At 43.2% G+C, this 14,308-nt stretch overlaps 1 protein-coding gene across 1 annotated transcript in view; it reads left to right on the top strand.

Moving 5' to 3' along the window:
* The window catches only part of plcb3 (phospholipase C, beta 3 (phosphatidylinositol-specific)), a 44,244-nt gene extending 37,265 nt beyond the window's left edge, over window positions 1-6,979 (top strand). Inside the window, exons 19-34 of the mRNA XM_062384307.1 lie at window positions 119-243; window positions 403-557; window positions 641-802; window positions 995-1,094; window positions 1,229-1,333; window positions 1,507-1,601; window positions 1,786-1,909; window positions 2,558-2,599; window positions 2,782-2,891; window positions 3,032-3,141; window positions 3,681-3,840; window positions 4,065-4,141; window positions 4,627-4,716; window positions 4,817-4,874; window positions 5,007-5,093; window positions 5,608-6,979. Coding sequence (XP_062240291.1) covers window positions 119-243; window positions 403-557; window positions 641-802; window positions 995-1,094; window positions 1,229-1,333; window positions 1,507-1,601; window positions 1,786-1,909; window positions 2,558-2,599; window positions 2,782-2,891; window positions 3,032-3,141; window positions 3,681-3,840; window positions 4,065-4,141; window positions 4,627-4,716; window positions 4,817-4,874; window positions 5,007-5,093; window positions 5,608-5,913 — 1,906 coding nt within the window. The 3' untranslated portion in view covers window positions 5,914-6,979. The remainder of the gene's footprint in view (window positions 1-118; window positions 244-402; window positions 558-640; window positions 803-994; window positions 1,095-1,228; window positions 1,334-1,506; window positions 1,602-1,785; window positions 1,910-2,557; window positions 2,600-2,781; window positions 2,892-3,031; window positions 3,142-3,680; window positions 3,841-4,064; window positions 4,142-4,626; window positions 4,717-4,816; window positions 4,875-5,006; window positions 5,094-5,607) is intronic.
* Window positions 6,980-14,308: the final 7,329 nt, after the last annotated feature.

Genomic DNA, 14,308 nt, shown 5'->3' with positions numbered 1-14,308 from the left:
TCATGTAGCAGTTGAACTCTTTTTCTGCTGCAATTTACAACACGTGAGAAATGGCGCCGGCTCACATACGCCACCCTCCAGCTTCGTGCAGCGTTGTTCCTCAACGGCACTCCTCCAGGTACAATAAGAAACAGCTGAGCCGGATCTACCCCAAAGGCACGAGGGTGGACAGCTCCAACTACATGCCGCAGCTCTTCTGGAACGTCGGCTGCCAGATGGTGGCGCTAAACTTCCAAACTCTTGGTTAGTCCTGTTTTCTTTACTCTCAGACGACTAAGGAGGTTTATACTATTTATACAAGTATCGCAGGTCAGATGTTTGAAACAATAGAATTTGAAACAACCATGAACAAACAAGTGAAAGGTGTCCACGTCCTGTTTTTACTCCCTCCCCCCCTCTCAGACCTTCCCATGCAGCTAAACATGGGGGTGTTTGAGTATAACGGCAACAGCGGCTACCTGCTGAAGCCCGAGTTCATGAGGAGGACGGACAAACACTTTGACCCTTTCACGGAGGACATAGTGGACGGGATCGTCGCCAACACAGTCAAAATTAAAGTAAGTGTGTTTGCTGCGTGGCACCCTGTGTGTTTACCCTGTTTGTTTGATGTAATAACCGTGGACGGTTTGAATTCCACCAGGTGATCTCAGGCCAGTTCCTCACAGACAAAAAGGTGGGCGTGTACGTGGAAGTGGACATATTTGGACTTCCTGCTGACACAAAGAGGAAGTACAGAACCAAAACGTCCAATGGGAACTCGCTGGACCCGGTGTGGGATGATGAAATGTTTGTCTTCAATAAGGTAAATCGTGCACACACGCACGCACGCACGCACGCACACACACACACACACACACACACACACACACACACACACACACGCACACGCACACACGCACACACGCACAAACACGCACACATGCATGTACTGTGTGTCAATGACCAAGCATTTGGTTTTAACTTTAACACCATCTCTCTCTCTCTCTCTCTGCAGGTGGTCCTCCCTACACTGGCCTCCCTGAGGATAGCAGTGTTGGAAGAAAACGGGAAGTTTATAGGTCACCGCATCCTCCCGGTGTCGGCCATTAGACCTGGTCAGTACACACACACACACACCACACACACTTTGAGCTTTTAGAGAAGTTAGTTGTTTTCTGTACATACCGCCCTGCACCACTTTGCTGTAGCCATTTATTCCTCCCTCCCTCCCTTTCTTGCTTCGTTCCAGGTTACCACTACATCAACCTGAAGACGGAGTTGAACCAGCCACTCCTCCTGCCGTCCCTGCTGGTTTACACCGAGGCTCAGGACTACATCCCTAATGAGCACCAGGGTGAGAAGAGCAACACACTCACATCACACCAGTTCAACCACTGGACTGGACTGGACACAGACTCCACTCACTGACTTCTTTTAAAGCCAGTGGAACCCAGGTTTCACTCTATTTCATTCATTTTTATATGATGCGTGACATTGAGGTGCTCTCTTGTTTTGTGTTTATCTCAGAGTACGCAGAGGCTCTGACCAACCCCATCAAGCACATCAGTCAGTTACACAGGAGGGAGACGCAGCTGGCTGTTCTCATTGAGGACAACAGTGAGGTGAGACACATCTGTGTGTTGAATGAGAACCACCTAAATTACAGATAAACTCTTGTTGAGATGTCACAACGTGTGTGTGTTTGTGAGGAGAACAAAACATTTCCCCACATCTCTCTAGTTGGTTCCTTTCAAATATCTGAACGTGGAGTAAACACACTACATGTGTCCGTTGCTTTTAACCCAGCTTGACCCCGACCAGCCCAAAGACGGAGAGAACAAGGAGTGTGAAGTCATTTCCGCCCCCTCCAACGACTCCGCCCCCAGCCAATGGGACGAAGCTCGCGACATCATCCCGTCTCCTCCACCAGGTACGATACACAGCCTCCACATAACATGAGGAAACACTTCAGTGAATACCTGCACCTGCCAGTGATCTGTATTTGAACTCACTTGTTTTCCTAAATGTAATTAGAGACCTTGTTCTCACTAGTGTCATGTTTCCAGAGCCATTTCCTCTTTGCCATGAAAGGAAGCTGCACTAATCAAGTGTACATATGTGGTTGCTACGGGCCGCCGCTAAACTTTACTTTTTTCTTAAAAGATAATGTCAATGTTAATTCTAAATATTAAATTTAAACCTAACTGTTACATGTTAAGCCTGGATTTATAAATCCAGATCCAACGTTAACATTTTAAATGTAATATTAAATCTAGGGTGATGAGTTGCAGAGCAAGTTTAGTAATGAAAATGTTCAATAAGTCTGCCTATACCTATTATTATGTAAATGTTTGTGTTTAAAATATAATATGCCTGTCTTTAATGCACAATTAATTAATTATATATTAACCATCATTTATTTCATGCAACAATGTGTTTAAAAACATCCAGAAGCAAATGGCACAGTATGTTTTCACTGCGTTGTGAGTCAAGTGTCCCACCCTCATGATTTAAAACTCAAAATCCATCGAGGCTTTAGTTTCTCATGACATTTTTCTTCCATCATCCATGTGTGTAGCACCGACTCAGAAGGAGGACCTCATAGCCACTGTTCTGACAGGTAAGGTCATCCCAGCACATCCATTTCACACACAAATGAGTCAAAGCATTTGCGTGTCACGTTTTACATGTACATGTGGTGTAGATTGTTTCTTAGGTCAGAAGTGGCTGTTTGAGCTGAAGATAACTTTCCTGTGTGTGTGTGTGTGTGTGTGTGTGTGTGTGTGTGTGTGTGTGTCTCAGACGTCCAGGTCCACTCCATCGAGGAGCTGAGGCAGCAGAAGTCCTACGTGAAGCTGCTAAAGAAGCAGAGCAAGGAGCTCAAAGAGCTGCGGAAGAAACACCTCAAGAAGGTACGCACTCGGGCAGAGACACAACACAACGGATACGCAGATCTCGAACCATGTGTCTTTTTTTATTTGATGGTTAAGCAAACTTGGAAACAAAAGAATTTTCCTTATGTGCTGTTTGTTGTGTGCGTGTGTGTCTCCAGGTGTGGAATCTGAGTAAGGAGCAGAAGAATAAAGGTAGCAAGCTTCAGTCCGACACCCAGAGGAGACGCAGTCAGGTGGAGAATCGTCTCAAACGTAGCATTAAGAAAAAGTAAGCATGGGGGGGGGGGGATATGTGGGGAGTATAAGGCCCAACAGTTAAATCCAATCAAGCTGCGCCACATTTCTAAATATGCCTGATTTGTGTCATCAAGATCCATAAATTATTTCCTGGGAAGTTGGTGACAGTCAAAGAATCTCTCAATGCTAAATTAAATAATGGTTCTCGGCCCATGCTCCATCAAGTTCTGCAGAAATCATACATAATAGTTTTTGTGTAATCCTGCTGACAAATAAACAACTGGGCAGGGGTGAAAGCATAAGACAGGGTTCCTACATCATGGAAAACCTGGAAAAGTGAGATTTCACAAAATGTTCTGTCATGGAAATTTGGTTTAAAGTTATTGAAAAGTCATGGAAATCCATTGGTCAAAATGTGTATGAACCCTGATAACCTCCTCTCTCACCTCTCACACGAGAGAAGGGAAGGAAAGGAGGGAGAAAGGGAAAGTGGAGGGAAGGAAGTAAAGGAGCTGGTGACTCTTGACATCTGCCTTCATTGTATGTGTGTGTGTGTGTGTGTTTGGTCAGTGAACCACATGAGCCGGTGCAGCGGGAGTTGACAGCGTTGGACCAGGAGCTGGAGAAGCAGACGGTGCAGCTGAGGGAGTGGCAGTTGAAGGAGCTGCTGAAAGTACGACAAGAGCTTCACCTGCTGGAGAGAGAGAAGCAACAAGTTCATCTTAAAGAGGTGACGTCACACACACACACACACACACACACACACACACACACACACACACACGTACGTGTATGGGACCCAAACTTTCCCCCCTCGCACATACTCATGGTGACATTGGAACAGCATTGGCCTCCGTCCTGTGAATTCCTGAACTGACCTCTGAGAAACTGTGGTGCTCTTCCGTACTCCTGCACCGTGATTGGCTGACAGGTGGCCGTCTGCTGTGTTTTCAGACCTTCCAGAAGTTAAACGACACAGCCCGTGAATGCCAAGAAGTTCAGCTGAAGAAGCTCAGGGAGCTGTGTGAGAAGTAAGTGAGGACCTTCCATAGTCATAACTTATGACTATAAAGTTGTAATATTGTGATTTTTATAGATGTAATACAACAAGAAAAAGTTAAGTTACGATAATGAAGTCGTAATATCACAATTTTGAAGTCTAAATATCACCATAAGGTCGTAATATTATGAGAAAAGGTAAAATATTACAATAATCAAGTTGATATATCATGACAATAAAGATATAACATAACAAGAAAAAAACTTAATTTACAATAATAGTCATATCACTACGAGAAACAAGTTAAACTCAATGATGTCATTATATCTCAATAACAGTCGTAATATAACGAGAAAAGTACTATGACTATTATGAAATGAAAGATATATGAACTGTTAAGAGATTAACCTTTAAGTTACCATTTCTGTCTGTCTTAGTTTCTAGTAGTGAATAAAAGATGAAGGGTTGCTCTGCTCCTCTCTGGGATGTAAAGCTGGTGTGTACCTTTGTCTGCAGGGAGAAGAAAGAGCTCCAGAAGATCCTGGACAGGAAGCGACAGAACAGCATCTGCGAAGCCAAAACCCGCGACAAAGAGAAGGCTGAAACGTAAAAAAGCTTTGCTGAGCTGACGTGTACTGATTATTGGATACTTGGGCGTAAACAACTCACTTTTCTCTTCCTCTCGCTCTTTCTCCTCACGCTGCAGGGAACTGAGTGAGATCAACAAGAAACACATTCAAGACTCTGTCACCTTAATCCGCGGGGCAAGTACACAAACACACACACACACACAGAGGAAGTCGTTGAGAACGTCTATTTATCTACTTTATAGTACGTTATGGCTCTTGAGTAACATTTTTCACCTTCCTCCTCTTCTCGCTCTCCTCACCCCTCAGCTGGAGCAGGCTCAGATCAGGAGACAGGAGAAGTTGGAGCTGAGGCAGCTGGAGATTATGCAACACATAGTCGAGGAGCTCCCACTGGTGAGGCAGCACACACACGGACTCACTTTACAACGACCATTCATTTAACTTATTTAAGAGCAGAAGTAGTTCTAATGATTTACCCGACACTCTGTTAAATCGGTTGCATTAACTTTACAATATGCTGTGTTCATGCTGATTTTTGTTTTGGATCTGCTATTAATTTAAATTGCACTCGATTTCTTTGAAAACAAGAAAAAATATTCATTTTGTAAATACAGATGCACAAAGACTGAGTTTACTGTTTATATATGAAGCATACAAATTACTTAGCTCTTTTGTAAGTCATACTATAGATAGGTGATACTTCTGTATGCAATAGGTTTGTTTGAAATATCTTTAAGTAACTGCATGGCCATTCAAAAAGAAATAAATTCAAATGGGTTATTTCAGAGACTCAAAAGAATCAAGCTCCCATACCTGGTTTTATCTGACAAGAGAGCAAATAAGTGAATTTCCAGAAGTCTCTAACTGTTCCTCTGTGACACTTGTTTTCCTGATTTGCCGTATGCAGCTTAAGTCCCAGTTGGAGAGGGAGCTGGAGGAGGAGTACCAGCGTCTGCCGGAGGAGATCTGCCAGCACCTGCAGCTGGAGCTGGAGAACAAAGGTCTCCGCAAGGACGCCCTGTTCTCGCCCTTCTCCAACCACAGCGGCTCCGACTCGGGGTCGCCCTCCAACTGCTCCACGCCCTCTTACCCGTCCACGCCCAACCGGTGCACCTCTAATAGGTGCATGGACAGTAGCACCACCTCGCTGGCCGACTCCAGCTCCTCGTCCACCACTCCCGGCCTGTCGGAGGTGGAGATGTCGTTTAGTTGAAGTGACTAAAACTATTACGTGTAAAAAGGAAGATACATTCAACTGGGGTCTATAATGATTAATATGTGGGATAGTAATGATATAGATTAACTAATTTTATTCCTTTTATTACAGAATGTTCTATTTGTGTCTACAGAGCTTTAATATTTTTATTTTGCAGTCAGACGACACATCGTGCCATTAGTTGGAAGATTTCATATGAATTATATCAAAACATCTGTTTTTACATTTCGTTGTTTATCATTTTAATCTTTTTTACCCTATTCTTTGCATCTGTTCGTTAAGCTTTGCTACAGTTCCCACAACAGATGTGTTCACACTGTTTTTGGTGAAACTTGTTTGTGGTTTTAACCAGTTTTATAGAAAAGGTTTCAGAGGTTTATCTGTAATGTCAGTCGGTGACCAGTAAGTGGTGCTGCAACCTCTTGATGACTTCCAGCTGCACGCTGATTTTTTTAAGTAAAAACATACTTTACACTAAACCCCTGTTTGTTTTAACCTAAATCACCATTCGAAGCAAACACATGAGGGTTTACCAATCACTGTGTTTACTCGATTTGAGAAATGATCATTGTCACATTTTCTCAGGGAGTGACCACTCTCCAAATTTGAAGCATTCCCTCTTATTGCCGTCGTGGAAAACTGTAGTTCAGCTCCTGTTTCCAGAGTCGACATAGGAACAACTTATAGACACTTAAACATCAGGGTATTTATTCAAGGTACTACATTCAAATTTAGCGGTACTTTAAAAAAATCTGTGGTTTTACTTCCTTTCATTTTTTTAAATATTGTAAATGATTGTTGCTTTTCCATTCTTTTCCACTTTGAGGGGTAAAATGTTGGCACTCTGTGTGTGTGTGTGTGTGTTTGGCTGTACGTGAATTTTACTACTGACCACAAGTGCTGAGGGGGGGGAGGTTAAGGACGACCTGAGAGATTCCCGTCTTGTCCTCCCTCCCTTCGATGAGCACTGACTGCCTGTCTGTCTGATTCCCCCCCTCTCTCGTATACGCATGCACACATCCCCCCCTTGTAAACTATCTATTTAAATGGAATTTAAACAACATTTCTTTTCTTTTGTGGTTATTTCAAGTTTTTTGCGGCTGGAGGAAGAGTTAAATTCGCTTTTCATGATTTGCAGCGGAAAAGGTTTTTCCAATTACAATTTTAAATGGTGTTTTACTGTGTCTGAAAGCAGCATGAAGCCGTTCTTAAAATGAATCCACTGTCCTCTTGATCTCTTATAATTTGAGAGTTACAGTAAAAACCTCCTTCAGCTCACCTAACCCATTTTGGTTACCTCCTATCTTTAGTCTCGGTCTCAACCCTTCAACATGAGACCAGGTTGTACTGACATCGTGTTCAGATTCTGTAATGCCCTCATTCTAGGTGCGTTAGCGTAATATCTTTAAGAGTCCCCTAAACACTTCCAAGCAACAAAGTATCTTACATTTTAAGCACAAGCAGGGTATACTTGAGTGCAAGCGCAGGGTTTTGAGTTTGAGCATTACAGAATCTGTTAACGTGTAAAAATGATCAGTACTTATTAAGTTTTATTTAAAGAGACAGTTGATTAAGAGGTCCAGTGTGCAATATTTAGGTGAAGAGATCGATTGGCAGAAATAGAAGATAAAATTGTCCTACTGTTTTCACTAGCGTGTTTCAACTAACAGAGGCCGCCATGTTGTTGACAGTAGCCCAGACTGGACAAACTAAAGAGATTTTGTTTGAAGAACCTGAAGTTGACCTCAGGTTCTCTATCATATTTGGAATGGGAAGGTGAGATGAGAGGTATTCACCTGCAACATGACACTTCCCCACTAGATGTCACTAAATTGAGTCATTAAGAGTCATTAAGCTGATTTTGAATATTTGACAAGGGAGGTTTTTGTTCTTTGCACTTTGAGCTTAGATTTATTTTCCTATTTTCATGAAGGAAAGCTTTTTATTGATACTAAAAACATCAGTTAAGTAGGAATGACTCGTTAGCCTAAACAATCTTTTGACTCTGATAAAGATGCAGTTCAGATTGTTGGTCGAAGGTAACTGCCAGGGGCTTTAAATTTAGCAAGGTGGATACACAATGTCATGACAGTGGATGTAATATATCACAGGGCCTTTGTGGAGTCTGTTTCGTGTAAAAGGACGACAATGACATTTTGGGAGTTTGACCTTTATGAATCCAGATTGATCAGCATGAAGCTGTGACCAAATATAAATGAGCTCATTTATTCATTTGACATCATGACTTGTTTGATTCAAAAAGAAAGAGTTTAAAATTACTTGTAGGGTCAAAGCATCTCTTTTGAGAATATTAGACTTTCCCTTATCAATATTTTATTGAAGGAAGACATTATGAAAGGTGATTCCTCTTTGTTTTACTGAACACTTGAGTTTAAACTTGCTGTTTTGGTTCTTGAATCTGAGTCTCACCTCTTTTATAGGCCCAAACAGAAGTTACCCTCCTGCTGCTGCTGTTGTCAGCATGAATTCTGATAAACACTCTTCGCTACCTGGTTTGACAAAGGTAGCAGGTAGGAGCTATAATTGGACTTTACATAAGTCAGAATAAAAACACAACTTCTATTAATCCAAAACGAGTTGTTTGTGTCTGTCAGATGTGTAAATAATCCTTTTTCTATTCTACTCATTTAAGATTAACCACCATTACTTATCAAATTAACTCCACATGTAGTGTTATTCACCTAAATCAATAATTTGTGGTAACGCTGTTAGCTGTTTCCTATAGTGCTCATATTCTGTCCTTTTCTTTAGTGACATCTAGTGGTGAAGATGCAAGTTGCAGCGGAATACCCCTCACCTCACCCTCTAAACATGATATCAAATTTCACTTAATTCTGACGTGTATCACAGATCATGTGAGCAGGGAATAGGAGTCAGAGGGGGTGTAGAGACTCACTGGTGAAGACGAGGGCTGAGGGCGTCCAGGGGTCAGAAGATCACATGCACTGAAAGACAAAGCCGAGGGGAGAGGGTCACAGAGGAAGAGATGCATCGATAATATAGATTCAAAGCTAAGAGTTGTTCACATGTAGGGAAATAAAGGTCAAATCAAAGTGACAGGAACATCCCTTCATACATTAGACAGTGAGTGGTGTCCCCCGGGCCCGCCCTGAGCTCTCTGGCTGTCACGTCTTCCCCACCTTCCCACTTCCTTGCCCCCAGGTTCCACCCGTCACTGAGATCCTTTACTGCTTGGCTTATTGAACGAATGTAAAGCTGCCGCCATGTTTGTAACACTGCATCTTGCTTTTTCACATTAGACCAGATATGTAGCGTCAGACACTGTGTATCTAGTGTATGTGGCTGTTGGATGTAAACTATACAATGATCCGGATGTAATATTTGATTGTTGCCTCAGAATTAATATAAAGTACAATGACTGAACTTTCAGTAATAAACTTCCAGCTTCCTCCTGCAGAGCTGAACCTCGGCTGTTTTGTGTCTTTTTTCTGTGCGCACCATCACAAGTAGACTAACAAAACCTCCACAAGGGGGCATTACATATTTTCTTATTTGACAGGATTGCTGATGGTAATAATTTAAGGCTTTTTTAGCTAAATATCTAAAATTACATATTTAGACTTAGGCTGATTTTCATTGCTGAGACAAATGTAGACAATTTGATTTAAATTAATAATTCAGAATGCAGCTGATTGCAGGACTCATCAAACTAGAGGGAATCATAATGTTTTATTACAGGCTCAAGTCCACTCGCTCACCTGGTCAGACAAACACCTCTCACATGGAGGCTGTTCTGTCAATAAAGACCAGAATGCCTTAACATTATATATTTAAAAAAATCAAAACAATGTAATATACGTTTAAAGGTCACCTGTTGACATCTCAGTGATTGATGCAGGTAAATAAACCCATCACTACATATCAGATGAATACTCCACTGTATACTTGAATAGTATACAGTGGAGTACAGTGAATACTTCACTGTAAGTCAGTGTAGATCAAGCTGTGTGGAGGATGTCAATAGACTGGGGCCGTCAAAGGTTGAGGGTGCAAGACCCGGCTGAAAACATTGTGGAGTAAAGATGCTCAAACAGAAGCTGTGTTTTCCTTGATCACGTGTTTGTGAACGAGCTGCAGGAAGACGTGTGTCACAGATCATGTGATCGGGGCTTATGAGTCGGGGGGGGGGGGGGGGGGGGGGGGGGTGTAGAGACTCACTGGTGAAGAGAGACGAAGTGTGGACGAGGCCGAGTTGGTCACATGCAGGGAAATAGAGGATAAACCAAAGTGACATGTTCATCACTTCGTACATTTTGACATTTGTTTGTTTCTTTTTCCTGATTTCTTAAAAACACAAAAAAAAAAACATGTGAATGTGATATAGTTTGCAGCCACGTGATCAGCTTACTTCAATACTAATGTCATCTGGGTCACCACACACACACACACACACACACACACACACACACACACACACACACACACACACACACACACACACACACACACACACACACACACACACACACACACACACACACACACACACACACACACACACACACACACACACAGAATAGAGGAGAATAGAGCCTGTCTGAATTCCACAGACACTCCCTCTTCTCTCTGTGCAGCAGAAGGTCATGGTTATAGATAAAGGACCAACTAACAGCACGTTATAGTGTCTATGTTTAGACACTGTCATATCTAACTCAGATGCTCCAGACAGAGAGACACCAACCTCAACTCTGATGTGTATTTCACCGGTGGACAGACACAAGGACCCAATGTGATTTAGTTATGGATATTTAGGCTCAACTATCCAATCGGATTTGAACACTTACATGTAAAATAGAGAGTGACAGCAGTACTAGCCCTTCATGTATGTGCTGTTAGAAAATGGGTGATATAAGCAGAGGGAGATATGCTGGGAGGCTGTGGGAGACATCTTCAGACTGGGGCGGTGACAGTTACTCTGTAAGTGTTACAGACAGTAAAGAATTCATTATTGATTATTGAAAATTGATCTCATGAATTTCAGATACGAATCTAAGGTCACATAGTTACACTGTAAAATACAGCAGTGTTTTCTCTGCCTCTGTCAGGAAACTGCTATAGAGTGAGTCTCTGCTGTGTGTGAGTGTGTGTGTGTGTGTGTGTGGGAGGGGTGTGTGTGTGTTGTGCTAACTCCCTGTTTCCCTGTCATCTCTCTGGCCTCGTCCGTCCCTGGAGCTGCTCAGTCCGGGTACATGTCTCTCTTCGCGGCTCCGGTTCTGCTCCTCGCTCCTCTCACCATCCTGGTTCCTCCGCAGCGGGCCGACCTGTTGCTGTAGCGGGGGGAACACGCCCTCTCCCCGGGTTAGCATCCTCGCTAGCCGCCGCTACTGATGTTGATACCGCACACGTGCGACACACACCGGAGAGGAGAGGAAAAAACAGGATGTCTCACTCTGTGGAAGTTGGGTCCTCCTGATGCCTTGGTCCTGTACCTAGAAAGAACAGATTCACTATGGAGTGGGAGCTCATGTTTTTCCCCTGAATGTTTACTGGACTTGACATGTTAACTCTTTTTTTTTTTTATTTGATAACTTTCTTGTTTCTTGTCTTGTAGTTACAGCCCCCGTTATTTGATTTATTTACACTGGTGTCCATATGTACTGTCATGTACACCAGTAGTTCCATATGTATATATATTTAAACAATTATATTCATAATGATGGGCAGTGTCGGAGATTAAAAGGCGCCATCTGCTGGATACCTCCAATAAGTTCACATTTCAACTTCAAAAAAAAAATAAACACAAAAAAAGAAGAGGGATGCCTCATCTTTAATTCCATAAGTAACGAGTTAGTAGATTCTGCAAGTTTTACATTTAAGAGGAGGAAGCATTCGTTTCTCTTGAAACCATCAACCTCCACGTTCAACCGAGTAAACTCTATTCAGCATTAGATTTAATAGCTGTGTCCTGGACAATTATTATGAAGTTAGTCATGAAATGAAAATGTGCAGGAAGGACAAAGGTCCAAACGAGAATAGAAAAAAGAACAACAATCAGAATAGACATTAAAGGCTGGTGTCCAAGCCTTTCCCCACAACATGAAATATTGTGTGTGTGGTGTAAATATCCAGACTGGGTTTCTTCTGCACTGTGTGTGTGTCTGTGTGCGTGTGCGTGTGCGTGTGTGTGTGTGTGTGTGTGTGTCTGTGTGTGTGTGTGTGTACCCTCCGTGTCGATGTGTTGCCCTCTGGTGGCTTTGTGTTGTCAATCGATATGACGATGACTCGCTTAGACTCACACGCACTTGAACACAAGCTCACACTTACATGCTGGACAATGGACTTGCCTTGTGACAGTGAGTATACTCTATTACACATGCACACACACACACACACACACACACACACACACACACACACACTCTTACTAAGCAAAGTGGCTGCTGTAGGCCCCTTGTACACTCCAGCTTTCTCCTTAGCCCTTCCTCTTCCTCTTTTCTTTTTCCTCTCATCCCACGATGCTGTTGCCGGGCAAGGTTTATTGAAAAATATAATCAACCACAGATTTAATGATTTCCTGCTCAAATCCTCAGTAACCAGAGAAACTACAGGGTCTCGGAGGAGTCAATCGGTCTGGGGGATTATGAGCGTTTAATCTCAGACGCTGCAACCTGTTCCGATTATCACCTGCGTCATTTCCAAATTTCTACAACCTCACGAACAAATCTGTCATATCCGTTCCAACTGCTGTGTCTCTCCTTCACCGAAGCTGTTATTCTCCAACCTATTCATCATCTTGCAAAACCGAACTTCTTCTCTCCCATATACCCATCTAATCTTTTTATGCCCCATAGGGTTATTTTATGCATTATGTAGATTTCTCTGGGTTTCCATCGTTTACATAATTGTAAGCCTCAATCAGCCTCTGGGTCTTAATAGATCCTAATGACCTCAGTGTGGAAACAATACAGCCACTTCACAATATAATAGATCAATGTTATGTAGGAGGTTCTATCACCACCACTGCAGCTTACACTGACCCGACAAACACCAAATATCAAAGATTTCTTCTGTGCAAAGAAAGCCTTTAACATGTGCACGTTCGTTTTGTGATGCTGAGCAAATCGAGGACTGGTCTTTCCTCCCTCGATTAGCAGCAGCTCTGTGTTTGGTGAACACAAACAGGAAGTTGTTTGCAAAAGATCTGCCGAGCCAATTAACCAACTAAGAAGTGTCGAATCGAGTTATTTACGCGCACAGACAAACATTTGGACCCAGGAGAGGCGAGGCGATCAATGCGGCGTGTCACTTCCTGTCGTCTTCCTCATCCCACAGGACGAGGCTGTGTGAGTTCCATCCCCCCTCTTCCTCACCTCTCCATTTGTTTATCACTCTCTGTCTGCCTCCCTCCTCTCACACTCTGCATCTCCATCTTCCTCTCCTCCTCCGCCTCCTCTCCCCAGTCTCTCCCGCAGGACCGTTGTGTTTACTCTCCGTCTCCTCGGCTCGTTCTTCTCCAGTGGAGGATGGACAGGCGTCTTGCTGTCGTGGTTACCGTGGGAATAACAGCTGCCACTTTGTTGTTGGGAACTGACGAAGAAGAACGAGGAAGAGGAAGAAAATGCAACAGTTTAAAAAAAAAGGTGCAAAATTGCTTCAAACCTTTAAGTCCAACTTTGTTTGTTTTTTCCTCCACCTAATTCGATTCTAGAAAGTGGAAGTATTTGCAGAAGAGTGGAAATAATCTCACCTCCCTCCACTGTCCACTGTTCCCAAAGGATCAACTCAGGGAACCGCAGTGGAGTTTCTTCACCGGCCGACCAGCTCCCAGGTGTTTGCATCTGTTTGTGTGCGTGAGAGTAAACATCTCCAGCAACATTTCCCCTCTGGTCACGACTATAAATACGCTTCTCACGTTGCCAGGTTATCAAACAGATTTAAAAACAGACAGTGGTGGACGCCGGAGAGATAATTAACGGTGAGGCTGATCATTAGTGGGGAAAAAGAAATGCACAAACATAGGGGAGTTTGCTGCTTGACCTCATTAAGCCTTTTCACAGGGGCTTGGTTATGTTATGAACCAGCCACAAGGCAGAGCTCCCGATTTACCGGTCAATAAACATTGCCGACCCTCGTCTATCTCCGTAGAGGGGCTGCAGGGCTCGGCCTCAGAGATAGCGTGATGGGTTCGGACAGCCGGAAGAGAGTTGCTGCTCCATCACGTTGAGAAGAGGACAGTGGAGGTGGTTCGGGCCTCATCTCATCAGAACGTCTACTGGGCCCTCTCTGTTGGAGGATTACTGGCTGACTACTTATCCCATCTGTCCTTGGGATCCCCCAGGAAAAGCTGGAGAGCATGAGATGGGACGTCCGCAATATCCTACTTAGTTCGACATCTGCAGACTTAATGCAA

This window comes from Platichthys flesus, chromosome 24, assembly GCF_949316205.1.
Source record: "Platichthys flesus chromosome 24, fPlaFle2.1, whole genome shotgun sequence".
Lineage (NCBI taxonomy): Eukaryota > Metazoa > Chordata > Actinopteri > Pleuronectiformes > Pleuronectidae > Platichthys > Platichthys flesus.
The sequence above is the reverse complement of the archived record's forward strand: the minus strand, read 5'-3'. Positions and strand labels throughout refer to the sequence as shown.